The sequence below is a fragment of the Orussus abietinus genome, unplaced genomic scaffold (genome assembly GCF_000612105.2).
Source record: "Orussus abietinus isolate OABI.00-Male unplaced genomic scaffold, Oabi_2.0 scaffold1, whole genome shotgun sequence".
Taxonomy (NCBI): domain Eukaryota; kingdom Metazoa; phylum Arthropoda; class Insecta; order Hymenoptera; family Orussidae; genus Orussus; species Orussus abietinus.
Window position 1 is genome coordinate 1,993,588 of NW_019396017.1, and position 27,372 is coordinate 2,020,959.

At 49.1% G+C, this 27,372-nt stretch overlaps 1 protein-coding gene across 1 annotated transcript; it reads right to left on the minus strand.

The window, feature by feature from the left end:
- Positions 1–531: 531 nt before the first annotated feature.
- LOC105698005 (titin homolog) lies at positions 532–27,372 on the minus strand. The gene is made up of 7 exons (XM_023434733.1): positions 22,761–27,372; positions 18,749–19,038; positions 18,081–18,380; positions 10,162–10,595; positions 9,876–10,078; positions 8,979–9,762; positions 532–8,899 (listed from the first exon to the last, which is right to left on the minus strand). Exons 1-7 carry the CDS (start codon positions 26,937–26,939, stop codon positions 1,755–1,757), a joined length of 13,335 nt encoding a protein of 4,444 aa, XP_023290501.1. The 5' UTR covers positions 26,940–27,372; the 3' UTR covers positions 532–1,754.

The window sequence follows — 27,372 nt, forward strand, 5'->3', positions numbered from 1 at the left end:
TTTATTATATACACGTTTTCATTCGGTCATTTGGTGTGTCCGATATGCATAACCTGTTACCTTACGCTCGGTGACAAAGGTCGATGATGCTGTCATTATTCATATCATTATGAATAGCTCATGACCTGTGTATTAAACGAGAGATTATTCATAGAAATAATAGTTACATGACAGGAGTCGAGAAAATCTGCTGGATAGTAAATTAATCGTGCCGAAGACTATCTCTAAATGGATCTCATTCGAACATTCATTTCTACACGTCTATCTCGTTGTCTACTTAAAATCATAACTGATATCGATTTTTAATTCCATATTTTACACCGCACTACAATGTACGATAAATTTCGACCCCATTGCTCGAGAGTATCAAAACGAACATAAGAAGGAAAAAATGAGATTACCGAGGAAGATATGAACAAAAAATGCTAGAGAACTCGTGCAACAATTACGGATATGCAAAGTGCATTGATAAGGGATAATGGGTAGGATTCGGCAAAGCGTGATGCGAGAAAAATAACAAAACGTCGGGAATCGCATTGTGCAATTTTTCATTTTTATTTCTCAGGAGTAAGTAACATAAACCAGGTAAATAAACAAAAGCGTGTTAATCGACCTCGGAATTGATAATAATCGACCGTAATATTCACCGCAAGGGTGAAAATAAATATAATAACTAAAGTCTAAGTAAAAAAAAAGGAAAAACAGGTAAGCCACAACAAAATTAATATCGCAGGTAAATACTCGTAACGTAATGGTTAATTGGTTCGACGAGTGGAACCGAGAGCGGAGTACAATGCTGCAAATGTATAATAATTGCAAATGTATAATTGCATAGCGGGTGGCACGATATAATGGTCCTCGAAGATCCTGATCGAAAGCTACAAGGTCTCTCTTAAGCTAGGACTCGGGCCGAAACCTGACACTTTGCCTCAGTTTCGACCTTATCACGGATTTAAGCTCTAGTTATTGCTTTGTAATACACGTGATCTAATACGTAAAACAACGATAACTCCATCTGAAACTCCATTAGTTCAAACACCTATAAACATTACCGACAACCGCGGCGTTTACGTAGCAGCAAATCTGCACCAGGTCGCAAGTACGAAAATGTCCAACCTTGGAATTCCATCGAATACCTAAATGCTTTCTAAATTAATTTCAGCATCCACGTACAACGTCGATATCATAAAAGCGCGGGACAAATGCATCGATAAAAATGCAGTTAACTGAAATTCATCGATCCCTATCGCTGATAGTACGATCGACCCCTACCCTACAAACAATGGACCTCGTGCTAAAAATCAACGTATCTTTCACATAACCCCGTGAAAACAATTCCCAAGGTATGCACGAGACGTATAAAAAGAAAAAGAAACGGAGAAATTAAAACTGGAGTATTACAAATCTGGTTTCGAACCTCTTCAAGTCAGAAGCTGACGAGTTCGAGTCCGTGCATACGTTCATGATAGTCACGAAGAAAACCTACCGACATCGTGTATATCACAGTCGTAGTTACAAGTGAAGTCTGTGTCAAGACAAGCAATTTCTGCACCTGCAGTCATTTCTGGTGCAGAAATTGGACGTAAATGACGGAGGTGAACGTTATTTCCGTCCCTTTCGCGGTCCATCAGCAAGGAGGCATTCTCGTCCGCCATTGTACGTCCTGGCGAACGTGAACGACTTTCCTGCAGACATGGCGTCGTCTCTATGTACCGAGAAGGCGTTCACCTCCACCCCAGGACAATTTAGAAGCTTCAGTTGGAGACAACCGGCATATAGAACTTGTGTTTTGTAGAATCCCTGGTGTGCTTGAAAGGAGCCTGCTTGGTCTCTATCAGCGCCGCAGGGCAAGGTCCCTTGGCCCTGGGAACGAACTCCTTCTTATAAGAGCTGGACGCAACAACGGATTCGTTCCCCAGATTAATATGCGACACATTCCCCTGTCTATGAACCCGTTCGACCCTCTGGGACGTGAAGTTTCCATAATTCTTGGCCTCGCTCTGGGAATAAAACTTCCCACCGACCGTCAAGTTGTCTTGTCTGACGACTCTCTGTGGCCTCTCGTAGGTCGCGGACGCCCAAGGATTCCCATCCTTGCTGTTCCTGTGCAAAGAAGTCAAGCTGCGTCTGTCGACGCTCTGACTGGAGTTGCTGATAAACTGGCCGGATTCGGCGAGATTCGAGATGCTTTTCCTCTGATCGGCAGCCGTCGAGGAGATCGTGTGTAGCGCCTCCGTGGACGTGGTGACTCCTCGTCTGTGGAGAACGGAGTTGTTCACGTCCGCCGAGGACGAGGATATGACGTTCTTCCTGTGATGACTGGTCTTCCCCAGGGACGAGTCCTCGACCCGTTGCTCCGCAGACTGTCCACTGATCGCTTGTCGGAATTCCGCACTGCTGGATTGGGTGCTGTTGTACCTCGCCTGGCTGGATATCGTGTGCCTGGTGAGCTGGGAAGACTGCTTGCTCTGCCTGCTCTCTACGTGCTGGGAGTTCACGTAATCCCTTTTAGTCCCTTCTTGGTATTTCTGCACGTCTTTCGAGTCCTGATAGTCCCGACGATCGTCGATCGATCTGTCGCTCACTTGTCGCACCTGGGAGCTGCTCTGCGACCTGAGATGTTCGCTGTGCGTCCTGTACTGCTGTTCTCGACGCTGGTTCTCCTGAATTGTGGTCGACTTCCTGGAGCTGATCTCCTGTCGCAGCAGATCAGGCTGCTGAAGAGGTCCCGAAGGAGCTGGTTCCCCAGCGTCGATGGGACGTCGATCGGTGGCCACGTGTTGGGCGAAATATTGCTGCTGAGAGGATCGCTGGGCAGCATGGGTAGCCTTGGTGGTCTTTGTGGTGGTCACCTGGGAACCATCCACCACCTTCGATTCCACGCTCCTGTCCGATTGCACGTCGTTGATCCTGGCCACGACTTCCTTCCCAGTGCGCTTTGTGTAGGTGTTGTAGTTGCTCTGGTTGGTGGTCGTCATCTGGGTGGTGTCGCTGCCCAGGGAGATGGACGACTCCATGTGTCGTCTGCGATTCACCGGTTTGTCCGCGGGAGACGGTTCCTTTTTAGTGGGAGTGAAGGAGTCCTTCGAGGTGGTCTTCGACTCCATTGCCTCGGAGCTGATCCTCAGATTGTCCTCGTGCCGTTTGATCTCGGCGCGTTCTCCACGAACGACGGTGTAGGTTGACTTCTGGGAGGTGGTGCTCTGGAAGTCGCCGGTCATCTTCAGGTTGTCTTCCCTACGAACGACCTCGGTCCTGTCCGTCCTCTTGGGAGTGAAATCGTCCCTGGGACGACCCGTGAACTCCCCTTCCGGTTTAAGGTTATCGGGATGACGAATCGGAGAACGACGTTCTCCAGGCGCCACCTTCTCCGGCGTCCTTCCCTGGAAGTCGCCCTCTGGTCTCAGATTATCGGGATGCTTAATCGGAGATCTTCGTTCTCCAGGACCCGCGGGACTCTTCTCGGGCCGCTCAAAGTCTCCCTCTGGACGGAGGTTGTCCTGATGCTTCTTCACCACCGCCCGTTCCCCGGTGACGTGGTTGTAGTCGTCCCTCCTCCTCACGTCGATATATTCACCTTCAATCCTCAGGTTATCCTCGCGCCTCTTGACGTCCACTCGTTCGATCTTCGAGATCCTCGTGTAGTCGTCCCGGGATCTGTGGACGTCCATCTCGCCCTCCATCCTCAGGTTATCCTCTCGTCGTCGAATTTCCACGCGTTCGCCGTTCACGTGTCGGTAGTCGTCCTTCGAGGATGGACTGACCTCCATCTCGCCCTCTGGTCTGAGGTTGTCTCGGGGTTTCTTGATCGGCGCCCTTTCGCCCCTCTTAGGTGTGAAGTCGTCCTTTGGAACCACGTAGAAGTCGCCTTCTGGATGAAGGTTGTCCTCGTGTCGGATTGGCGTGCGTTTTTCGGCAGGCTCAACCTTCGTAGGACTCCTCCTCTCGAAGTCGCCTTCTGGCTTCAAGTTGTCCTGAGGTCTCTTCGGTGTCACCCGCTCGGCAGGACTATATCCTTTTCTTTCGGGCTTGGCAAATTCACCTTCGACCTTCAGATTATCCGGATGGCGAATGGGAGTCCTTCGTTCGCCAGGACCAACCTTGGTCGGAGAGGGTCTCTCGAAGTCGCCCTCTGGCTTCAAGTTATCCTTCGGCTTCTTCACCTCCGCCCTCTCTCCTCTCCTTGGAGCATCTTCCTTGGGCCTGCCCATGAAGTCTCCTTCGGGATGAAGATTATCGGGATGTTTTATAGGCGATCGTCTCTCCACAGGACCCAAAGGATGCTTCTCAGGCCTCTCGAAGTCACCCTCGGGCTTCAGGTTATCCTTCGGCTTCTTCACGTCCGCCCTTTCTCCTCTTCTTGGAGCCTCTTCCTTCGGTCTGCCCGCGAAGTCGCCTTCGGGGTGTAGATTATCAGGATGTTTGATAGGCGTGCGTCTTTCGGCAGGACCTACAGGAGCCTTCTCCGGCCTCTCAAAATCACCTTCCGGCTTCAGGTTGTCTCTTGGCTTCTTCACACTCGCGCGGTCTCCTTTGAGAGGCGTTTGATCCTTTGGACGTTTTGCAAATTCCCCTTCAGGTTTCAAGTTATCCGGATGCTTAATCGGTGATCTCCTCTCAGCTGGTCCCACTGGAACCTTCTCCGGTCTCTCGAAGTCGCCCTCTGGACGAAGGTTGTCTTCATGGCGAACAATCTTCGTGCGCTCTCCACGAGTCACACTATAGTCGTCTCTACGACGGATATCCAGGAATTCGCCTTCGATCCTGAGATTATCCTCTCGTCTTATGACGTCCACTCTTTCCACCTTGGTGGACGTGTAATCATCCCGTGATCGGTGGACCTCGAAGTCGCCCTCCATCTTTAGGTTATCTCGGTGGACGACGATCTCCGTCCTCTCCGCCTTCGTGGGTCTGTAGTCCTCTTTCGGCTTCCCTGTGAACTCTCCTTCCGGTTTTAAATTGTCCTTCGGTTTCTTCTGCACAGGACGATCGGCTCGCTTGGGCGAGTAATCGTCTTTGGGACGACCAACGAAGTCGCCTTCAGGGTGGAGGTTATCAGCGTGCTTGATAGGGCTCCTTCTTTCCGCAGGTCCTACGGGAGACTTCACTGGCCTCTCAAAGTCGCCTTCTGGTTTCAGGTTGTCCGTAGGTCTCTTCACCTCGGCCCTCTCCCCCTTCTTCGGGGTTTGCTCCTTAGGACGACCTATAAAGTCGCCTTCAGGCTTCAGATTATCTTTCGGCTTCTTCACCTCCGCTCTTTCTCCTCTCTTCGGCGCCTCTTCCTTAGGACGACCCGTGAATTCTCCTTCAGGTTTCAAGTTATCCTGCGGTTTCGTCACCTTCGGCCTCTCGGCAGGTCTGAACTCTTCATGGTGTGGCCTCTCGAACTCCCCTTCAGGTTTCAGGTTATCGGCATGCTTAATCGGGGTTCTTCTCTCCGCTGGACCGACAGGTTTCTTTTCTGGCCTCTCGAAGTCTCCTTCTGGTCTTAAATTGTCCTTTGGTTTCTTCACGTCTGCCCTTTCGCCCTTTCTCGGCGTCTCCTCCTTCGGCCTTCTTGCAAATTCACCTTCAGGTTTCAGATTATCGTCGTGCTTAATCGGAGTACGTCTCTCGGCTGGACCAACTGGTTTCGTCTCTGGTCTCTCGAATTCCCCTTCGGGCTTGAGGTTGTCCTCGGGTTTTCTGATCTGGGGTCTGTCCGCCCTCTTCGGGGAGTAGTCATCCTTTGGTCGCCCTTCGAAGGGTCCTTCCGGTCTCAGATTATCAGGATGTCTGATAACCTCCACCCTATCTCCTTTTACAACACTGTAGTCATCGCGAGTCCTCATGTCGATGAATTCACCCTCCATCCTCAGGTTGTCCTGATGCTTGGTGACCTCGACTCGTTCCCTGTGCAAGAACTCGGTATAGTCGTCCCTGGATCGATAGGTCTCGATGTCGCCCTCCATTTTCAAATTATCCGTGCGTTTAACTACATCCACCCTATCCCCTCTCACAGGTTTGTAATCGTCCTTAGGGCGACCCTCGAACGGTCCTTCAGGTTTAAGATTGTCTTCAGGCCTCTTCACATCAGCACGCTCTCCTTTAGTTGGCTTGAAGTCGTCCTTAGGTTTTCCCACGAAATCGCCTTCGGGTTTCAGGTTGTCTGGATGCTTGATGGGCGTTCTTCTTTCAGCAGGTCCGACCTTCTTCGGATGCGGCCTCTCGAACTCGCCTTCTGGCTTCAGGTTGTCCGTAGGTCTCTTCACCTCTGGACGTTCTGCAGGACGGAACTCTTCGTGTTTGGGACGTTCAAATTCGCCCTCTGGCTTCAGGTTGTCCGTGGGTCTCTTCACCTCTGGACGTTCGGCAGGACGGAACTTCTCATGTTTGGGACGCTCAAAATCTCCCTCTGGTTTCAGGTTGTCGGGATGTTTTATGGGCGTGCGTTTTTCTGCCGGGCCCACGGGGCTCTTCTGGGGTACCTCGAAGTCCCCTTCGGGTTTCAAGTTATCCTGCGGTCTCTTCACGTCCGCCCTCTCGCCCTTCTTCGGGGCCTCCTCTTTAGGGCGACCGATGAAGTCTCCTTCTGGCCTCAAATTGTCGGCGTGCTTGATCGGCGTCCTTCTTTCTCCAGGTCCTACAACCGTCTTCTCAGGCCTCTCGAAGTCTCCCTCCGGCTTCAGGTTATCCCTCGGCTTCTTCACCTCCGCTCTTTCTCCTCTCTTCGGCGCCTCTTCCTTTGGACGACCCGTAAATTCTCCCTCAGGCTTCAAGTTGTCCCGCGGTTTCGTCGCCTTCGGTCTCTCAGCAGGTCTGAACACTTCATGGTGTGGCCTCTCAAATTCACCCTCCGGCTTCAAATTATCCTGCGGTTTTGTCACCTTCGGCCTCTCAGCAGGTCTGAACTCTTCATGGTGTGGCCTTTCAAATTCACCCTCCGGCTTCAAGTTATCCTGCGGTTTTGTCACCTTCGGCCTCTCAGCAGGTCTGAACTCTTCATGGTGTGGCCTCTCAAATTCACCCTCAGGCTTCAAGTTGTCCCGCGGTTTTGTCACCTTCGGCCTCTCAGCAGGTCTGAACTCTTCATGGTGTGGTCTTTCAAATTCTCCCTCAGGCTTCAAGTTATCCTGCGGTTTCGTCACCTTCGGCCTCTCAGCAGGTCTGAATTCTTCATGGTGTGGCCTCTCGAACTCCCCTTCAGGTTTCAGGTTATCGGCATGCTTAATCGGAGTTCTTCTCTCCGCTGGACCGACAGGTTTCTTCTCTGGCCTCTCGAAGTCTCCTTCTGGTCTTAAATTGTCCTTTGGCTTCTTCACGTCTGCCCTTTCGCCCATTCTCGGCGCCTCCTCCTTCGGCCTTCTTGCAAATTCACCTTCAGGTTTCAGGTTATCATCGTGCTTAATCGGAGTACGTCTCTCGGCTGGACCAACTGGTTTCGTCTCTGGTCTCTCGAACTCCCCTTCGGGCTTGAGGTTGTCCTCGGGTTTCCTAATTTGAGGTCTGTCCGCCTTCTTCGGGGAGTAGTCATCCTTTGGTCGCCCTTCGAAGGGTCCTTCCGGTCTCAGATTATCAGGATGTTTGATAACCTCCACCCTATCTCCTTTTACAACACGGTAGTCATCGCGAGTCCTCATGTCGATGAATTCACCCTCCATCCTCAGGTTGTCCTGCTGCTTGGTGACCTCGACTCGTTCCCTGTGCAAGAACTCGGTATAGTCGTCTCTAGATCGATAGGTCTCGATGTCGCCCTCCATTCTCAAATTATCCGTGCGTCTAATAACATCAACTCGATCCCCTCTCACAGGTTTGTAATCGTCCTTAGGACGACCCTCGAATGGTCCTTCGGGTTTCAGGTTATCTTCGGGTCTCTTCACGTCGGCACGCTCTCCTTTAGTTGGTCTGTAGTCGTCCTTAGGCTTTCCCACGAAATCACCTTCGGGTTTCAAATTATCAGGGTGCTTGATAGGAGTCCTTTTTTCCGCAGGACGAACAGGTGCCTTCTCGGGTCTCTCGAATTCACCTTCGGGTCTCAGGTTGTCGTCATGCTTTATCGGAGTTCTTCGCTCCGCAGGTTTATAAGGAGTTCTCTCCCTGTCCGCGAATTCTCCTTCGGGGAACAGATTGTCAGGATGTCTCACGATGGATGCCCTGTCACCAGGACCATAGGATTCAGGTGTTGGTCTGTCAAAATCGCCTTCAGGATAAAGGTTGTCCGCATGTTTGATGGGCGTTCGCCGCTCCGCAGGAGTGAATCGTTCCTTCGGACGATCTACAAACTCTCCTTCAGGCTTCAGATTATCCTGCGGTTTCTTCGCCTCAGGACGTTCTCCGCGTTTCGGTGAGAAGTCATCCTTAGGACGGCCCTCGAAGGGTCCTTCGGGCTTCAAGTTGTCCTGCGGTTTTTTCACCTGAGGACGTTCCGCTCGTTTTGGTGAGAAGTCATCCTTGGGACGGCCTTCGAAAGGACCTTCTGGTCTTAGGTTGTCTTCGGGTCTTCGAATATCTGCTCGTTCCCCGCGAGTCGGCTTGAAGTCGTCCTTAGGTCTTCCTTCGAAAGGACCTTCTGGCCGCAGGTTATCTTCTGGTCGTTTCACGTCTGGCCGGTCAGCGCGTTTCGGAAGGAAATCATTTTTAGGCCGCATGTCGATTTCTCCTTCAGGACGTAGATTATCGTCGGGTTTAATAGGTGTCCTTCTTTCAGCAGGTTGGAAGGGGTGGCGTTCCCTGTCTGGAAAATCGCCTTCGGGAAACAAGTTATCAGGATGGCGGATGATGGGTGCCCTGTCGCCAGGACCATAAGGTATCTGCTCGGGTCGCTCAAATTCTCCTTCGGGATAAAGGTTATCACTGTGTCTGATGGGTTGTCGCTTTTCTCCCGGAGTGTATTCATCTCGAGGTCGTCCTTCGAAAGGACCTTCGGGTCTCAAATTATCCTGAGGTCTCTTCATCTCAGGACGTTCAGCGCGTTTCGGCGTATAGTCATCCTTAAGGACCTTCGGGTCTTAAATTATCCTCCGGCTTCCTTACATCCGCTCGATCCCCACGAGTAGGTTTATAGTCGTCCTTAGGTCTACCTTCGAAAAGACCTTCAGGCCTCAAATTGTCCTGAGGTCTCTTCATTTCAGGACGTTCAGCGCGTTTCGGCGTATAGTCATCCTTAGGACGTCCTTCGAAAGGACCTTCGGGTCTTAAATTATCCTCCGGCTTCCTTACATCCGCTCGATCCCCACGAGTAGGTTTATAGTCGTCCTTAGGTCTACCTTCGAAAGGACCTTCAGGCCTCAAATTGTCCTGAGGTCTCTTCATTTCAGGACGTTCAGAGCGTTTCGGCGTATAGTCATCCTTGGGTCTACCTTCGAAAGGACCTTCGGGTCTCAGATTATCCTGCGGTTTCCTGACTTCAGGGCGTTCCGCAAGTTTCGGCATAAAATCGTCCTTGGGTCTCCCTTCGAATGGACCTTCCGGTCGGAGATTATCCTTCGGTCTCTTGGCCTCTGGCCTCTCCGTTATCATGGGCACATAATCTTCCCTCGACTTCGGAGTCCCTTCGAAGATGCCCTCTGGTCTCAGGTTATCATCCTTCCTGATGACCGTCGTGCTCCTATAATCAGTCTGATCAAAGCTTTTGTACTCTTCATGGCTCGTCGTGAGGTTTTCGACAACGTCAGTCCTGCCATAATACCGATCAACGTCATTCGTGGTGGTGACGGGTCGACGTGGATGTTCCTTTGGAACGACATCATAACTATGGAAGTCCTCCTTGATATGGGAGGTGCCCTACAATGGATAGATATTAACATTATCATACAAGTAAGAACGTCCTTAAATCACCCCAAACAAATAAAGAAATAATTAATTAAATATCGATATTCCCAAAAAATAATACTTACCGTAAATTTGCCCTCTCCTACGGTGAGGTTGTCACTTCTCCTGATGATCTCCGCTCTCTGCGTGCTACGATGATCTATAAATTCGGACCTGGAGGTGGTCTCGTCGATGAATTCACCCTCGATCTTCGTGTAGGTATTGCGACGTACAGGACTAGGTCGTTCTCCGGGAACCCCGGTGAAGACCAGCTCCGTCGTGGTCACACCTTGAAGAGAGAAAAACGACTTCATTATACGAGTCCCCTCGAGATACATGAATTATAATCGCAATTTCATTGTTCATACTTACTGTCGAAATCTCCCTCCGGTCTCAAATTGTCCCGAGGCTTCTTCACAGGTGCACGTTCTCCTCTGGTCGGCGCTTCTTCTTTCGGCCTCCCGATGAAGTCTCCCTCAGGTTTTAAGTTATCCTGCGGTCTTTTGACTGGTGCTCTCTCACCCTTTGGTGCCTCTTCCTTCGGCCTTTTGGCGAACTCCCCTTCCGGTTTGAGGTTGTCTTCCGGCTTCCTGACCGGAAGTCGCTCCCCTCGGGTCGCCACATAGTCCGTACGACGCTGCCCGGTGAATTCACCTTCCATATGCAAATGGTCTTCCCGATGGTAGGCGACTTGTCGATCGACATGTTTCTCGTCATACTCTTGTCTGTAAGACGTTACCGCATGCACAGGCTCGTGGGGGATCTCCAAATGCTCCTCCGGGAAATTGTGAGGGCATCGATGGCGCCTGGAAATTTATTCACCTGCATTTAGTACGTTGCATACGTACACATGGCAGACATTTTATTCCCCTATACGCAGAAAAATAATTTACGGTCATAATTTTGCTATTTTCTTCACCAACTTGGGGAATGGGCCCAGAAAAAAAGAAAATTTGAAATTATATGCTAAACAGAAATTATAATCGTGGTATCACTTATTAGCGACAATTGGGACATTGCTTGTTAGATCGTGTATTGACAACATTATTTTTCGGCTCTTGCCTGAAATTTATTCGCTCATTTTTCAAGTGATTGGATCTACGTTTGATGCAGCAGCAAACATTTTCAATGTCGGTGTAATTACTGCCGTGCGAGGAAAATAGTATCACCACCGATGCCCTTTGATAACAACGTACACGGCTTTATTTTTCCGCGCATCTTTACAGACGTTTTCGCTGAATGTGAAGACCTTACCGTCTTTTCAGAATCTCCGATTACGAATGTTTTTTTTTTTCCCTTTTACCAGAGTATATCTCGAAAGTGACGCAATTTCGGTGATCTAATCCCCTGAGTCTAATGTAAGTTTAGAAATGAGCATGGCTGCACTCGGACTCGGTGATTCGTAATCTCCAACTATGGCTCGTACTTTGACACGTCGTAACGCCGATGTCGCATCAACATTGAAAAATATCCAATTCGCGCTTTGCCGACGTTTTCATAATATCCGAGTGACTCAAGTCCGGATGGAACTTTTGACGGAACGACCTACCGAACGCACTCTGCAGTATATCTCCCCCGTGTCATGTATTACAATAACTCATGTATAACTGAATGCATTACCCCCGTTGTTCCCTCTGGAAAATGTCATTTCCTTTCCCTTCTCGCAGGAGAAAAAAAAATCACTCGTCCCACTGAAGTACTCCTCAGAGGGGAAATTATTTTACGACTAAGAAGACCCGATAAGCACGTCCGAGATTGTCGAGTCCAGCCCGATATGAATCGCCGTGATTATTAATAATATCTGGGGCGAAGTCGCCGATCTGTGTACGTTATTTCGTCCGATAAACCTGAGGACATGTGCGACTCAATATTTTTCTCACGTGCGGCAATCGATTGCGCCGGTGCTTCACTAGTTCAAGGTAGGCCAGCAATGGCGGTACACGAAGGCGTCGTTTCATACAAATTGTAACGAGCCAGGCGATGCACGTCAGCGATTGGGAGCCGTGCAAGCTCGGGTGAAATCGCTCGTCGAGTTTACCCAGAACGGAAGGATAATAGATACTGGGTACACGCGAAAGTGGATTCGCTAAGGGGATTTTAACGGGCGTTAAATCAATTAGACGTAAGGCGGGTTAATTCTCGGAAATTAATAAACCGGCGATTATTCGAGCTAATCTCGCCGGGAAGGATTTAATCCCCGATTTAGAATTGATCCAGGTTATCTTCGGCAAATGTTGGGACACGCTCCCGGGCAACACGCGAAATTGAATCTGCCGATGTCACGTGCGCTCGTAAACCTGACTGGAATAGATCGATCCTTTGTGAGTCGGGACAGATTTACATATGTAAAGGCAGAATGTGACCGATTGTATTAAACCATTCGATCGTGACAGTACTGCCCAAGTGGCATCCAGAAGCGCCGTGGTGGATAACAACCGAGGACATTTAATTTCCACCTATTTCCTCGCAGCAAAGTGGCTGCAAAATCGTCGCTCGAATTGCATAAGCGCCGATCCACCGGTCACGTCTATCCTGTTAAAAGTATTCATAAAATTCGCACACTTTTGGTAGACAAGATTGTGGTAAAATTATAAATCTCACACCTCAACAGTGAATATACATTTACGATAAACTTAAAGGTCAATTTGTAATCTTGTAACATGGTATTGGAGGTTTGTGAAATTTGGTAGAAAAATCAGTACACTTATGTCTCAAATTTATATGTTATAAATGTCTGGGAATGTTATTAAATTAGTTGGAATAAAACTTCCAACAAAGATTTTATACAATTTCAATATTTCCTTTTTTTTAACAGTGTACATTTTCCGATTGATTTCTTTTCGCTGCTAATGTTGTTCTTTTTTTTCCCCTTTCGCTTTTAATTCCTCCACGTTAATCCGATTTTCCGGCAGTGTTGGATCACACTTAGGAAGGAACGAAACTGGGGAATGAAAAAGTAGAAAATAAAAAGAGAAGATAAGGCGACACGAGTCGTAAACGGTTTCGCAAGAGGATCGGCGGTCTCGCAAGTCGATCGCATGTATGTCGAAGCTCTCGAGCGAGTCTTCAGTCGCCATAAGGAGTTGATCGGCTGTCGATTTCCAATGCATCAGTCCCTGGCTTATTTGGGGCGCGTTCCTTCAAAGGTAGCCGACCCCGGAGGGAGTCGCATGTTTTTGCATGAGCCCCGATTACGACATCGAAACCCGAAGCCTTTCGCGTATCGGCAAATTTGGTCCTATCTGGAGCTCGCGATCGAAAGCGCTGTCCTCGATATTCTTGAAAAACAGAGGAAAAAAAAAAGGAAGAAGGAAAACCCTTTCGAAAATCAATCGATCCCTCGTTTTCTGCACGAGACCGGCGGATCGATGTGCCATTTCTCTGACATTGTTTGCGGCCTGTGTTTAAAATATTCAAGCGGATGAAACTCCGCTTAAACATTCGCTAAATACATAGATAATATATGATAAATATTTTGTGCTACTAGGGATGTATTTAATTTCATTTCTTTTTTTTCTGAACTCTCGAGCTTAAGTTATCTGGCGGACCTTCGAAAGTAGAATATAAAATTAAACAAATAAGTGACCCAGTGAAATAATTAAATTGACAATTGCCGATAATTGCGGGCTCAGTTTGCGTTCGCGAAATTTCACCAGCCGAAGTGCTCGTGTCAAGCACAGGGCGGGTCGTGGTTCCCATCGGTTGAGGAACTAGGTCCAGAGTTTCATCTAGGTCAAGAGTTTCAATCTACTGAGTTGAGCTCAAATCATATTTATCCATGCTTCCTGGCAGGAGATACCACCAAGATTCTCGATCCACGCGGAGTCCTCTTCGGAGTCGATGCTTGCCGGATAGCGTGATAGAAAATCGATCAAAAATCACGCAGGTGACATTTGGGAATTTTCAAATTTTCAACAATCAATTTTCGTAAGGTGTTACCTGCGACCAAGAACGATTTGAGGAGATATCGACATTAAAGGGGAATGAGATCGATCCTGGCCAAGAATCGTTAATCACGACTCGATCCTCGTATTACGGATCGAGGATGCACGCGGCGTGGGCAATCGGTGTACTTGAATATTGAATTAATCGATTTCCACCGTACGACGAGTCTTCTTCATGCTCAGAACCCATTCACAACGGCGTTCTAATATTGGAACGGTGTTACTGACACTGCATACGACTTGTGTATTCATTTATCGGCTTAACGCGGCCTCGCCTCTCTTCGAGCGGGAGCACTCTCGTCGAACACGCACGGTTAAAGTCTACTTTAATTACGCGCATAATTATTCACAAGTGAATCGGTGAAAGCAAACTCGATCCCACTTGCGGGAGCGATCAAATTAATTCCACATTTTCCGGCCCGATTAATCTCGTGGAAAAAAGAATGGACGGCCGGAAGGAACACCGGGGCCTTTGAAGAGCACTCGTACAGAGGTTTGCGAAATTTCGTTATTGCATATTTTCGCGAAACTATTACAGCGAGTCGAAATTGAAATCGAAAATTCAAAACAGACAGACCCTTAGATCATTTTATCCCTTTTCTAATGAGCTATTAAAACGGCAAATTGGTCAAAAATTACGGAAGTGAGAGTTGGTCTCACAAACCTCTGCACGAGTGGTTCGCAGGTGGAATAGCTACATCCCTTAAGGTGGTACGAAAGAGGCGTCGGAGGGGTCAGTTTTTCTATGAAATTTTTCCTTGAAGCAGGTGCAACGAGTCGTTTTTAATTTTACCACGTGAACGTAGAGGTCCAAAGGAAGGTCCTGGTACTGATAAACTTTTATTTTTTCTAAACTAATTCATAAATATTTAAAATTCTTTTATGATTAATAAAAAATTCATGGGCGTCGGGACCTTCCTTGGGTCTTGCATGTTCACGTGATACGATTTCAAACGATTCGGTACACGCAGTTCAGAGAATAGTGTCGTAAACGATTGACCCCTCGGATGTCACTTTCATATCACCTTAGAAAGCAGCCGGGTCCTTACGAGATGGACAAGAGGTGTCGAGGTGGCGGCGAGAACCCCTTCTTCCATAGTGCGTAGGTCGTGTTACGCATCTCTTATAAGGTCGGAACGGCGTCAAGAGTCGTGCGATTGGCCGAAGTCGGGTTTCCATAAAAGGTGCTGTCTCGCGTCCCACTTAATCGAGGATCGCGAGGCGACCTTCTACCGATCCTCGAAAATCCGATGCTCCAGGGCCGAGCCGAGAATAAATTATTGGAGCGATCGATTTCAATTATTTTTTTCCGCGATAGGCAGCGACCGCACCTGTTCGCTCATCGGATCGATTAATCCTAGGAACGAGCGAAAGTGAACTTCCCAAGGAATTCCAAACCCGTCGTCGAAATCGCAAAAAACTGGCGAAGGTACTCAGTCCTTCATAACGATCCCAAAGCGCTCGAGAAATCGATCGACAGGGTACATCGATCACCTTCCCCATGACTAATCTGCCCGATCCCGAATGATTTCCTCTAAACCACCTTAAATCAAGAAATCCTGATACAAATCGTGCCCTCCCACGTGGTCGCCCAACCGATCTGCATAATAGACCATAATTAGTCACCTCCTTTTATAACGTGGAGTCACTTATGTCGATGGACTCCAGGAATCCCAGAAATCGATCAATGACTCGACATCGATCTCACGTTTCCCCCTTCATTGATCTACTCGATTCTGGAGGGACTATTCGTAATGACGTTGAGTTTAAAAATTTTCAAAAAAAAATGCGCGATCGCCCCACGTGGTCCCACCGATCAGCTGTTCTCGAGGGACCGATGGGCGGTGAATAATTCGTCACATCTTTTTATAACGCGTTATCACTTCGGTAGGCCGATCACTCGAGTGATGCGTCAATCGAACTTCTCTTTCGGAAGGAACTACTTGAATTTACCCTCGGTTCGTGGCACTGCATTGCGGGTGAAGCCGGGGACTGCGTACAGAGTACTGAACTAGTATGTGCTACCACTGGAAGACGCGATATCCGATGCCGTGTGTGTGCACATGTGCAAGGTATGTCTGGTATATCTGGTACATCGCGAAATCCGTGTCCGATGGGAAGGTTTCGATTCCCGAGTTTCAGCTCATCGTCCCTCGCAAATACGGCATAATATAATTGATACCCACGGTTATCCGAACGGCGGGTCCCGCGATTTCCTGCACTTTTTCCACATCGCGAATCCCGCGTCGGCCATTTTCCCAGTGCGCATGCGGCGGTATTCGGAACGGAGTTAATTTTAGACCTACTCCCGGCACACTCGTATAATGTTATGTTTACTCTGGAGGTAAGTACGGGAAGGAGATACATAACTGTGTACGGTGCATTTAATATGCGCATACCTCGCTACTACTTTGCGTATAATGAACGCATCGTAAGGGCATCGGCCGGTCTCTTCGATATTTCTATGACGTCGTTAATGGCGCAAAAAGAGTATCACCGTGAAATTAGACATACTTCGACTAAATATCAGCGGATGATTTTTCTTTTTATTTAACGTACACGGGTCCATTCATTATAGTTTATCTCACGGTCTACTGGATATCTCTTTGACGAGAGTAACCGCGTAAAAGGGGTATCTCAGCGAAATTGTACTTTCACTGAACATCAGCGTAACACTCTTTTTTCTTTTCTTTTTTTTTTTTTTCATTTCGCGTATATGGATCGTCTGTTTATCATCTTTTGCGAGAGGAGCGCAACCGAGATGCGTGTGTAACGCTTCCCTCGTTTACATACGAGCATCTTCCGATTAGTCATGCAAGTTCGGCTTTAATAACAACGAAACGGTGAAATAATAGCGAGGCGAAAGCACGAGGCACTGCGGTACAAACAATTACTTGCAGCTGTAACGATGCCGCTGCACCTGATTCCCACCGTGCGTTCTTCCCCCCACGCAGGTTCCCCGGCGAAGGGAACGTTCAATATTTATGGGAACGCTTGGAGATTGCAATTTCTGATTAATTAGCGCCGTCAAACGAGCGTTTTACGCGGTCATGGTTTTTTATGAGAGCGGCGAGTGAGACAGGTGCAAAGGGAAGCCGTGATAGGACATTATCGCATCTGGGGGACTTTTAACCGGGAGAAAGAAAATTCCCTCTGAGGTCCGACCCTCAATTTCTGTGGTAATTACAGAAACATTCGATATTTATCAAAGTCCACCCGAAAGAGGGGTTGCGGGATGTGTGGACTTTCAATTATCCCGCACATGCGGCTCATAGATATTTGACTTCGGGCGACGTAATAAGAGAGTTTGATAATTGCGAAACAGGTGTAAAAGGAAGCCGTGATACGGCGTTATCGCATCTGAGGACATTTTAACCGGGGGAAAGAAAATTCCCTCGACTTCTGTGCTAATTACAAAAATCCTCGATATTTATCAAAATTCAAACGTTGCCGGATAATCCGGACTTTCAATTATTCCGCACATGCGGCTAATGGGTGATCGACTTCGGGCGACGTAATAAGAGAGTTTGATAATCGCTTCCAATTAAACTTGGGGAAACCGGGTTTGTGGTTTATCCGGGAAGAACACTTGGACGGGGGTACGCACCGGATGCGGAGCGATGATTAAAAAGTCCCAACTCCGAACTCGTTCCAACAATTTCGAAACTGGTCCCGGGAACGCGGCTGATGGCCAAAGTTTGTTACATCGTAATAACGCGCCCTGCGTGCGGGAATGTCACAATTGCACCTGCACGTAGGTGCAGTGGCCCTGCAGGTGCCACCCTGTCACCGGTACTCACACTCCTGCGAGATGTGATTAAAATGCCTTCACAGACATTGCCGTATCGCCGAAACACGCGATCCGATATGATCGATGAGCCGTGCAATTCGCGGAGTGATAATGGACAGAAAGGACCCGACATTTCCGCATTCGGTCTTATTGTTAGGAATATTTACGAGATAATGCTTCCATTGTAAGAAACGGTGAGCCCCTTTTCGCCTGCCAATTTGCAATGCCCCACGTGGAGCGGAGCCAGGGGTATGCTACCTATACAAACGTGGGGGGAAAGAGTAAAAGGGAAACAAATAGCACAGAGCAGACTAAACAATTTTTTTAAAATCAATGAGGAGGGGAAATACACGAAGCAGTGCTCGAGGATAGACGTTTTGCTTAGTGTTGCTCTTGTTAATTTCCCTCGACATTTTCCCGGAAAATTATCATCTCAATTTGCCCATCTTCTGCAGATCGACCGTATTGGACCTATACTTCCGACCTTGCATTTGACGAATCGTTAAATAGGAGTATCAATTTTTAATTTTCTTAAGTTCAACGTGAAAATGACTTACCCGCAGGTGCAGAGCTCGCAGATGCACTGCTCCTTCAGGGGTATCTTTGAGAGGATGTCATCAGGAATGACGGTTCTCGGGCGGATATCCTCGCCATCCAGCGAATCCGGAGACTGGTCACCTCGTTTTGGTTTGTCCATAGGTCGACCAGTTTTCCCGGCAGGTTCCTCCGGTCGACTCGGTTTTCCAGGAGTGAATCTTTCCTCGGGTCGACTAGGCTTCCCTGCGGCAAGCACCGGCTTCGCAGGTGACACGTTGTCGCGAGATTTTCCTGGAGAACCTGGTCTGCCATCGGAGGGTCTGGAAAAAAATGTTCCCGGTTTTTTACCTCTCCAAAGACTTGACGGAAAATTCTGAACCCTGCATTGTCCTGTAAACAAACTCTGAATTCTCTAAAAATATGAACGAAATTTGGTATCCATTAGATTTCGAAATCGAGTACACCTGCCATTTGAAATTCGTATACTCGTGTACCGAAATCCCAAGTACGATTTCATACGAAATGTGGTTTGAAAGAACTTCGGCCAGGTGTGTACCATATGTCGAGTATATTTTTAACAGTGCACCTTCCATGAGGTTTTAATGGAAGAGTAAGTTCCCACTATCTGGAACGGAGGTCGATTAATATTTAAGAGACCGTGACGAGGAAGGTCATTCCCAAGACTAACCTTCTAGGTCCTTGGGTGTCTTCGGGACGGTGCTGGGTGTCCTCGCGTTGTGGAGGACGACTTGGTTTCCCAGCAGCAGGGATAGGCCTCGGTTTGTCGTCCTCTCTGAGGCCGGAGATTCCTTTCGGATATCCAGGCTTGTCCGGGGACACCTTTTTCGGGAAGTCATCAGGTGTCCCCGGGCCAACGGTGATCTTTTCGAACCGGGTGTCGTCGACGACATCCCGTGCCACCATACTAGTCACCTGTTCCCTGTTGATGAACTCCGTCGTCGAGTCATTGACATCTCTCTGTGAACCAAATTACGAGAGACTTCGTTAATCATCATTGAGCAGCTGAGCGCGAACGACTTTCTCGAGTCAACAAAGACACATCGAGTTGTCATCGAAGCTGCATAGTATATTAATTTTTATGTACCCCGCCGCATATCGAATAAATAAAATCGAAAGAAAATTAGGTACGTCTCGAACTACCGTCCACTTCCCTCTACAGACCCTCCTCTTCGGGGCGTATTTTCTTTGTGCCATTTTAATAGGTCCGCTGCAACTGTACCCGAAGAATCTCATCTTTTTGTCATCCCAACACAGCGGTGTTCTACGCGAACTCCGATGCAATCGGAGCTTTTCAAAGCTCGAGATCAGAGCGGGTCATTAAAGGAACTTCCACGGGGTTCTACGTTACACGAAGGGTCGTTATTGAGAGGGAGCTCATTACCGAAGATGATACTGCAGGGCTTGACAATAACACCGGAGGAAGTGAAATCAAAGTATCCGTGGCAGAAAATATATAAAGAAATTTATTAAAAAAAAAAAAACAGAAAGAAAAGCCGGGCGCATTTTATACCGACGTAATTTTCCTAGGCTATTTTCCCCCCTGGATGTTCTTTTTTTAAGGGCTCAGCTCGTTACCGAAGAGTATTGTGCAACCCCCGATATTAACTTCTTCCCTTCGTAAAAGCATTTTGCCCGTGGCTCAAAGAGATTCTCTCGTACTCATACGTTCGGCGCACTCCAGCTAATTACCGGCTTCGTTAAAATACTCTGATGCTAAAGCCGTCCACCCTGGAAAATGTCTCCGCGTCCTGGTCTTTGCTTCCTCGCAGAAACTTTCGTCGTTACACGGTAAACCCATTGCGCCCCATGGGACCTCTTCGAGTGCTCTCAAAGCTGCCCGTTATGCATGCAAGTATTTTTTTAATTCACCCCGTGCACCGTGGTACACAGTTTAATTTCGAGTACGCGCCTAGGAAGCTCGGCTTGCCCAGTACATGAAGACTTATGGGACACTAATCGTGACCAGAGTAATTGCGACGGTAAATAATTTCCCCTAGCGTCTTAAATTAATGTCGATAAATATGTTTACACAGTCTGTTTAAAGGCGTTGATTTGGTTTAAACTCCTGTACTTAATGCAATTAAACGATAATTTCTTACATGAGTGCGTCCCGGTTTCGCGCTCCATCTTTGGCGTCGACCTAAGTCTGACTCACGTTTCAGAGACGCGAGATGAAACGCAGCTTCATCAGCTGCTTGTTTACGGTATAAGGATATAAGTGTTTAAATCGGTCGTTGATGAGAGGCGAGGATTGGATTGCGTGAGGCATTTCTGCGTGAAAATATGCGATGCATGATGGTAATATCGAGGGCCACTCGGAAATCGGTGAAAACGATTGCCTTTCATTTCATACGATTAACAACAATGTCATTCGGTAATAAGTGGCGGTCTAAAATTGCGACAATGGTGATTTTCGCTGATTCTCGATGATTTCCAACGATTTCCGGCTAATTTCCATGCGATTTCGAGAATTAAAATGATTTCAAGAGTGAATAATCCCTCGTTTCGGATCTTGCTCAGATAACGAACCTTTATACGGATATTCCGCGTATATCGAAATCCTGAAATAGAAGATCGCTCGGCAGTTTTGCTCGCAACTCGGATAAAGCTCCGGCACACGTCATCAGGATTATCAATCTGAATGATTAATCCGGCTTTACCCCGCGAAGGTTTACATTCGGGGGATGAAATGCGCACCCTTCATCGGGGGGGCGAATTTCCCTCATTTGGTGCGCATACACGCGATTGCCCGCGCATAATCCAATCGCCCTTGTTACATGAGTGCCCGACTAGTTCGAAATTGTTCCATCGACGTCAAAGCCCATTGAATAGTTCATTAGAGAAGGACGCCGACGAGCGGGCCGCATTTTCCGGCCTTTTAATTGCGAAATGTGCCCCGCTACACTCGCACTTGGAATCGCCGGAAAGCGAACTTGCCGGTCATGTATTATACATCACGTGCTGGCGTAATCGCTATTCACCGACCAGCCAATCACAAAGCTTATTCCATCGGACCGAGTCGATCTATCGGCCATTACCGATATCGCCAAATTCGAGCCGATATTTCATCCGCATTCCAAATCCTGACGTACAGATAATACAATAAGAAATTAAACCCGTAAGAGTGAATATTAAGCCCTGAAAAAATTATAAAATAATAAAACATCCGTCCTGAGAATTCTTACACCCCGCCCACGTGGTTTCCACTTACGCGTCGGCTTCCGACGACTCATCAACGCGCGACGAGCCATTAAAAAGGAACGATGACATAAAGATTCCTCGCGCTTCTTAAATATCAGACTTAAAGGATGTATTTTTGCAGATATTCGCTGTGAACTCTTTTCCCAGAGTAAGGCTCGTGACGATGATGTACTCTATGGGTACAGGCGGTTCGTGTGACTATTACTGCGGCCATTACGCCTCCACGTAACGAAACAAGGAAATTACCGTGATAACCTTTCTTGTTCAGTTTCTCCTACAGAGAAGCACCCGTTATGTCCCGGACTACTTGTCCCATTAATTCGAGCAAGGTTGCACGTAACATTGGCGCAAGTGCCGTTGCAATCAATTCGTCCTGCAGTTAAATAATCGTTCGAACCGGTGATGTCACCGCGCCTAATGTGGACTTTATAAATGTTCCTTGAAAGAGCGAAGAACGTGTCTTCGGTGTGAATACAGCCTCTTTGCGTGGCCTTGCCGAGTCTATGAAAAGAGCGGAACAAGCCTCGTTTGTAACAATAGTAAATATGTCGTATACGTGTGTCTATATACGCGTGTACAACCATGTGTTTCAGCGAGGCCAAAGCGGCGTTTAGTTATATATCGACTGATAGCGAAGATTACTCGAAAAATGTGAAACTTTTCCGCCTAATTCGAAATGTACGGATTCGATAAAAATTGACATTCTAGGAGAAAGTAACGATATAAATGGTAATTATTTTATTAATTATAGAAAGGCCGAACGGAGTTACAGAAGGTGATCCCCCCCCATTATACGGAGAGAGAGTGGGCCCCATAGAACTCGATTTAACTGCAGAGATCACAATCCGCATCGATTTATCGTTACCTGTGCAACTACCTTAAGCCGGGAAAAAAAAATTGAAACTATTGCGACCGTCAGGAGATTATTTACGATTTTACGTATCGAGCTCGCGCGAATATCTCTTCGCTTTTTTGCGCGTCAAGGGGACGTCGGAAAGCCGAGTTTCTTGGAATGTCTTAAGAATGCCTCGTTCGAAAATTCCGCCGACGATGGATTGACGAATTCACACCTTCTGTAAACACCGGATATTTACCGTATTTGGCCGGGCGAGAGACGTACAATTTTCCGGATAAATACATGGAGGGAATTTGAGCGCCTCGTCGGCGAGCGCCTTTTCCTGCGGAATACCGGTCGCGCATTAAATTACCATAATTTCAAGACAATCGACCTTGCCGTATGCCGGACGGAACAAGCAGTTAGGTCATATTTATTTCTGTCGGGGACGACCGAGTCGTATGAGCAATCCTTACGCGGTTTTGGTAGTGAAAGTCCCGAGAGGCTCCGCTTAAGGTTGGGATCCGCCATTGTCCGACTTTCTCGGGGCCGATCCCACTCTTGGCATTGAATAATACTCCAAACTCATCGTACATACGCATAAGCCCGTGAACACGCGTACTCGTACTCGACGACAACTTACCGAGTCATGTCGCGTGTCCTTGTAGTCGTAGAACCGTTCCTCTACGTCGTGGACATCCTTGACGGATGTGAAACTGGCTGAATGGTCGACCACGTACGAAGACTGCACGACCTCAGATGTGTGGGAGACGTCGGTGACGTTGACGACGTTGGTGACGTTGGTGACGTTGGTGACATCAGTTACGTCACGGATGTCCACGACGTCCACCGTGGTTGTCGAAGGAGCCCCAGGGCCGGGTCTCTTTGGAGTTGATGTCCGCAGGTCTGTGACGTCGGGTCGTTTGTCTTGCTTAACGGGTGCTCTTCCGGGCGACGACTTCCTGGGTCCTTCGGGTTTTTTCGGGGTACCTTGAGGTTTCTCGTAAACGAAGGATCCGTCCCACGTGGACGAGCCAGGCTTGTCGGGTCGCGCCGACCTGTCTGTCGGTGACTTTTCCGGACCTGAAGGACCTGAGGAAGGACCCAAAGGACCTCGAGGAGACTCGGCGTCGACGGTCCTTTGAGGCCCCCTAATTGGTAACGTCTTCTCAGAATACGTCTTTGGGACTTTTTCGGTGGGCTTTCTGGAATCCGGAACTTCTTGCAGGATCGTTTTGGAAATACTGGACGAGTCGAACGTCTTCGAACCGGTCGTTGAAGACTGCTCCACGGTGTAGGTGCTGTTCTCCACCTGGGTCGTCTCCGTCGCGCTTTGGGAGATGTCAATGACTTTGGAGGTCTTGACGTCAGTGATATCAATGGCATCGGTTGGAATCTTGTTTGTACCGACTGGTTGACCTTTCCTAACGGTTGGATGTTCGCCGTTCACGGGATGGTCCCTTCCATCTCTAGGTTGCCCTTGGTCTTCGGGTTTCCTCGGTTTACTTTGTTTCTCGTAGACGAACGATCCATCCCAGGTGGAGGACCCGGGTTTCGTGGGGCGAACCGATCTATCAGCCGATGACTTATCTGGACTCTGAGATCGACCATGTGGGGACTCTTCAGGTTTTGGCCTTCCACGAGGTGCCGATTTCTCACTGGGCATCCCAGCTGCTGGGAGATCTACGATTGTGCTGGAGGTACTGGACGAGTCGAAGGTCTTCGAACTGACCATGGAAGACGACTGCTCCACGACGAAAGTGTTCGAAAATTCGGAAGTGTCCACGATGTTCCGGTCCACGACCTCGGTGAACGATGCGTCGCGAACATCGGATATACTTTTGTCTTCAGGGTGTCTGACAATTTTATCAGGCTTTGCATCGGGTTGAGGTTTTTTCTCCCTGGGAGACCTGCCGTCCGCGGGACGTTTCTTGTCATCCGTCGATGGTCCCTTCTCCAGCTCCTTCGTCTTATCGATGAAAGACCCATCCCACGTGGACGCGCCGAGTTTCGCAGGACGAACGTCCTCTGCCTTCCGGGGACTTCTGGCTTCGGGTTTCGAAGACCTATCCAGGTCCTTTGCCACCTTGGTCCCTCCAGTGCTGCTCGGTTGCCCATCTCGGATGATAACCGTCTCCACCGACGTTGTGGAAAAGTCAACGTTACTCGAATCCGAGTAACTCTCCACAGCAGCCGACTGCTCCACGATCAAGGAATCGGTGGTCACCTCGGAAACTTTGGAGACGTTTCCATCATATTCGCGCAGGTCCAGCGTGGTCTCGCTGATGTTCCTTCTGGGACTCCTTCCTGGAGCCGCGGTATCACTAAATTTCCCAGTTTCCTTGTCGGGGAATTTAATATCCAGAGTTTTCTCGGTGACGAACCGTCCATCCCAGGTGGACGATCCCGGTTTGGTGGTCCTGACGTCTTTGTCCTTTGGAACCTTGTCCGGAATTTCCGGTCCTCGCCCTGGGCGATCAGACTGGTTCCCTGGAATTTCATGTCGCCTGATACCACCGTCCTTATCACCATAAGAAATGACCTCAGATGTCACCGACGTGATACTGAGGTCCTTCGCGTCGATGCTCTGCTGGCTGGCAGAGTGCTCGACAACGTACGACGTCGTGACGATATCGGCCTCGTTTATCGAATTATCCTCCGTGACATCCTTGATGTCCACGAAGTCGATCCTCCGTCTGGTCGCAGAGTCGTTCGTTCGTCGACGGTCGCTCGTCGACGTCGTTTGAGGTTTCTCGTAGACGAATTTGCCATCCCACGCCGAGTCGCCCATCTTGTTGATCCTGGTGACCTCGTCCCTGACGGACCTCCCAGGACTCCTAGGTCCTGGTGACGTCCTGTCACCATCTTCCTCCAGGATCGCCTCCGACACCGCGCTAACTTTCTCGACGTTCCTCTTATCGCTACTTCCAGAGTACTCCACGATGTACGACGAAGTGACGGACTCGGACACGTTCTGCTGGTCCTCCGTAATGTCCTGGACCTCGACGCTATCCTGCCTCTTTTGACTGGTCCTGACCACCGTTGCATCGCCCTTGCTCTTCCTCGCTCCCTCTCTAGGCTTCTCTGAAACGAACTGCCCATTCCACGAAGAGTCTCCTAGCCTATGCACCTTTTTATCCGGGGAGGTCCTGCCCGTGCGAGGTTCTTCCTCGGACTTCTTCACGTAACTCTCCCTGTTGACTTCCTGGCGCTCTTCGGCAATGAACGAGGAGGAGTCCGTTGCTCCCTTGGCCGTGCGTGTTACGCTGGAGGACTCCTTCTCATAGGACCCATCCTTGCTTCTCTCCTTGAAATCCGCACGCTGCGTCGACTCCAGGACGTCCTTGTACCCAGGCTGATGGAAGACGGAGTCGGAGACGTTCCTCTTCCGATCCGTGGACTTTTCTACGACGAACCTTCCGTCCCATGTAGAATCCCCTGGCCTCGAAGGACGTGTTTTCGATCCCTCTTGATCCTTTCTCCCTTCATTCTCGCCATGATCTATACGCGTGCGGATGTCCTCCGTACTCGACTCCTCTTGGCTAATCACGGTGGAGGATCTGGTCTCTCGAGTGGAGCCTTGAATCATCGTCGAGGTGCTCGATCTGTGCTCGTCGGTGCTGGACCTCTCCTGTTCGGTTCTCCAGGTCGCCCCTTCATCGCGCCGATCTTTAATCACGCCTCCACGTCCCTCCGGTGAGGAATCTCCACTAGGTCGAGGGTGCGCCTTGGCCTCATTGGATTTTTTATCTCCCGGTGAAGAAGGCATCTCGAAAACGAACTTACCGTCCCAGGTCGACTGACCCAGTTTGACGTTCCTTGTGGAGTCGGTTCTCGCCCTTTCCGTATCGCTCTTCTCCAGGCTCTCCATCGTAGACCTCTTCAGGGTGCTTTCCATCGAGTCTTCCGCCAGGGAAGTTTTACTTTTGGCATCCTGACTCACCCTCGAGTGTCTCAACCGATCATCCTCTGAGCTCGCCGCTTCCTTCCCTGTGACTCCCTTGATTTTATGCCGACCATCACTTGGCGTGACCGTGATCTCTCCGTCTACCGTGCGACCCTGAGAGGTCGTAATCCTTCCGTCGTCGTTCAGCTTCTGCCCGGACTCCTCCACCCTGGTTGTGCTGGTCACCGTTTGGCCATCCTTGGTCTCGCCCTCGCTCATGACGACACTCGAGTGTACGTTCTCGACCGACTTGAACGACGTCTGCACGTCTGGGACGGATTTTCCTGTGATCCGTTCCTGGGAATGGCCACTCCCGGTGACGACGTTGCTGGACGTCTCCATAGTGGAGGAGCTGCTCTCTTCCAGGACGCTCTCCGAGTGGGAAAAGCTCTCCGTCCACGTCTCGCTGGAGGTGCCTTCCTGGGTCGCGATTTTCTTATTTTCTCGCCCTTTGCTGGGAACCCTCGACTTGGCGTCTTCCAGCGTCTCTTTTCTCTCCGTTGACTTCCCATTCTCTATGGCTCTGGAGGCCTTCTTCCCACTTCCGGTCCCGCTTTGCCACAGGGTCTGCGACTGCTCGGCGGCGATCAACTCCTCCGAGGCCTTTCCCATCCTCGAACTTTTCGTCTCGTGCTTCGTCGTCTTCGGGGCGTGCTCGATCACCCTGATGACGTTACCTTTTGCGTCCGTGATCACTTCCCGGGAGCCTCTCGTCACCTCGACGACGCTGCTCTTGCTCTCGCTTTTCTCCACGCTCCTCGCCTCGGCCACGACACTCGACACCGTCTCCGTCGACTCCTGGGTACTCGTCACCGTGGAACTCGTCGTGGCCATCACGCTCTTCGAGGGCGGCGTTTTGCTTTTCCCTTTTGCCATGGTAGTCTTAATTACCTCTCGACGTACTCCTTCGTACACCGCCTATGCCTCGATCGGGTCACTTCACCTCGCCCTCGCGGTCCTATCTCGATATTCCTATCTCTCTTGGCGTATTATTAATTAGAATTAAATATTACTTATATAAATTCTGGGTATCTCACTTTAAGTCAGGAAACCTACTATTTTTAGATGCCGGCCATTCGACTCGCTCTTAGATCGCTCTTAGTTCACTTTTAATTCGCTCTTAATTCGCTCTTAATTCGCTCTTAGCTATTTAATTCACATGGTCAGTTTTATTATCTCTTTTCTCGTTTTCTTATACGAGTCGTCGGTCGGTCGCGGGTCGGGGGGAGATGTGGATGGTCCGGTATCGCGACTCGCAGTGCCACCGCCGGTGCTCGGCAAATCCTACTGACCAGCTTCTCCTTTACCG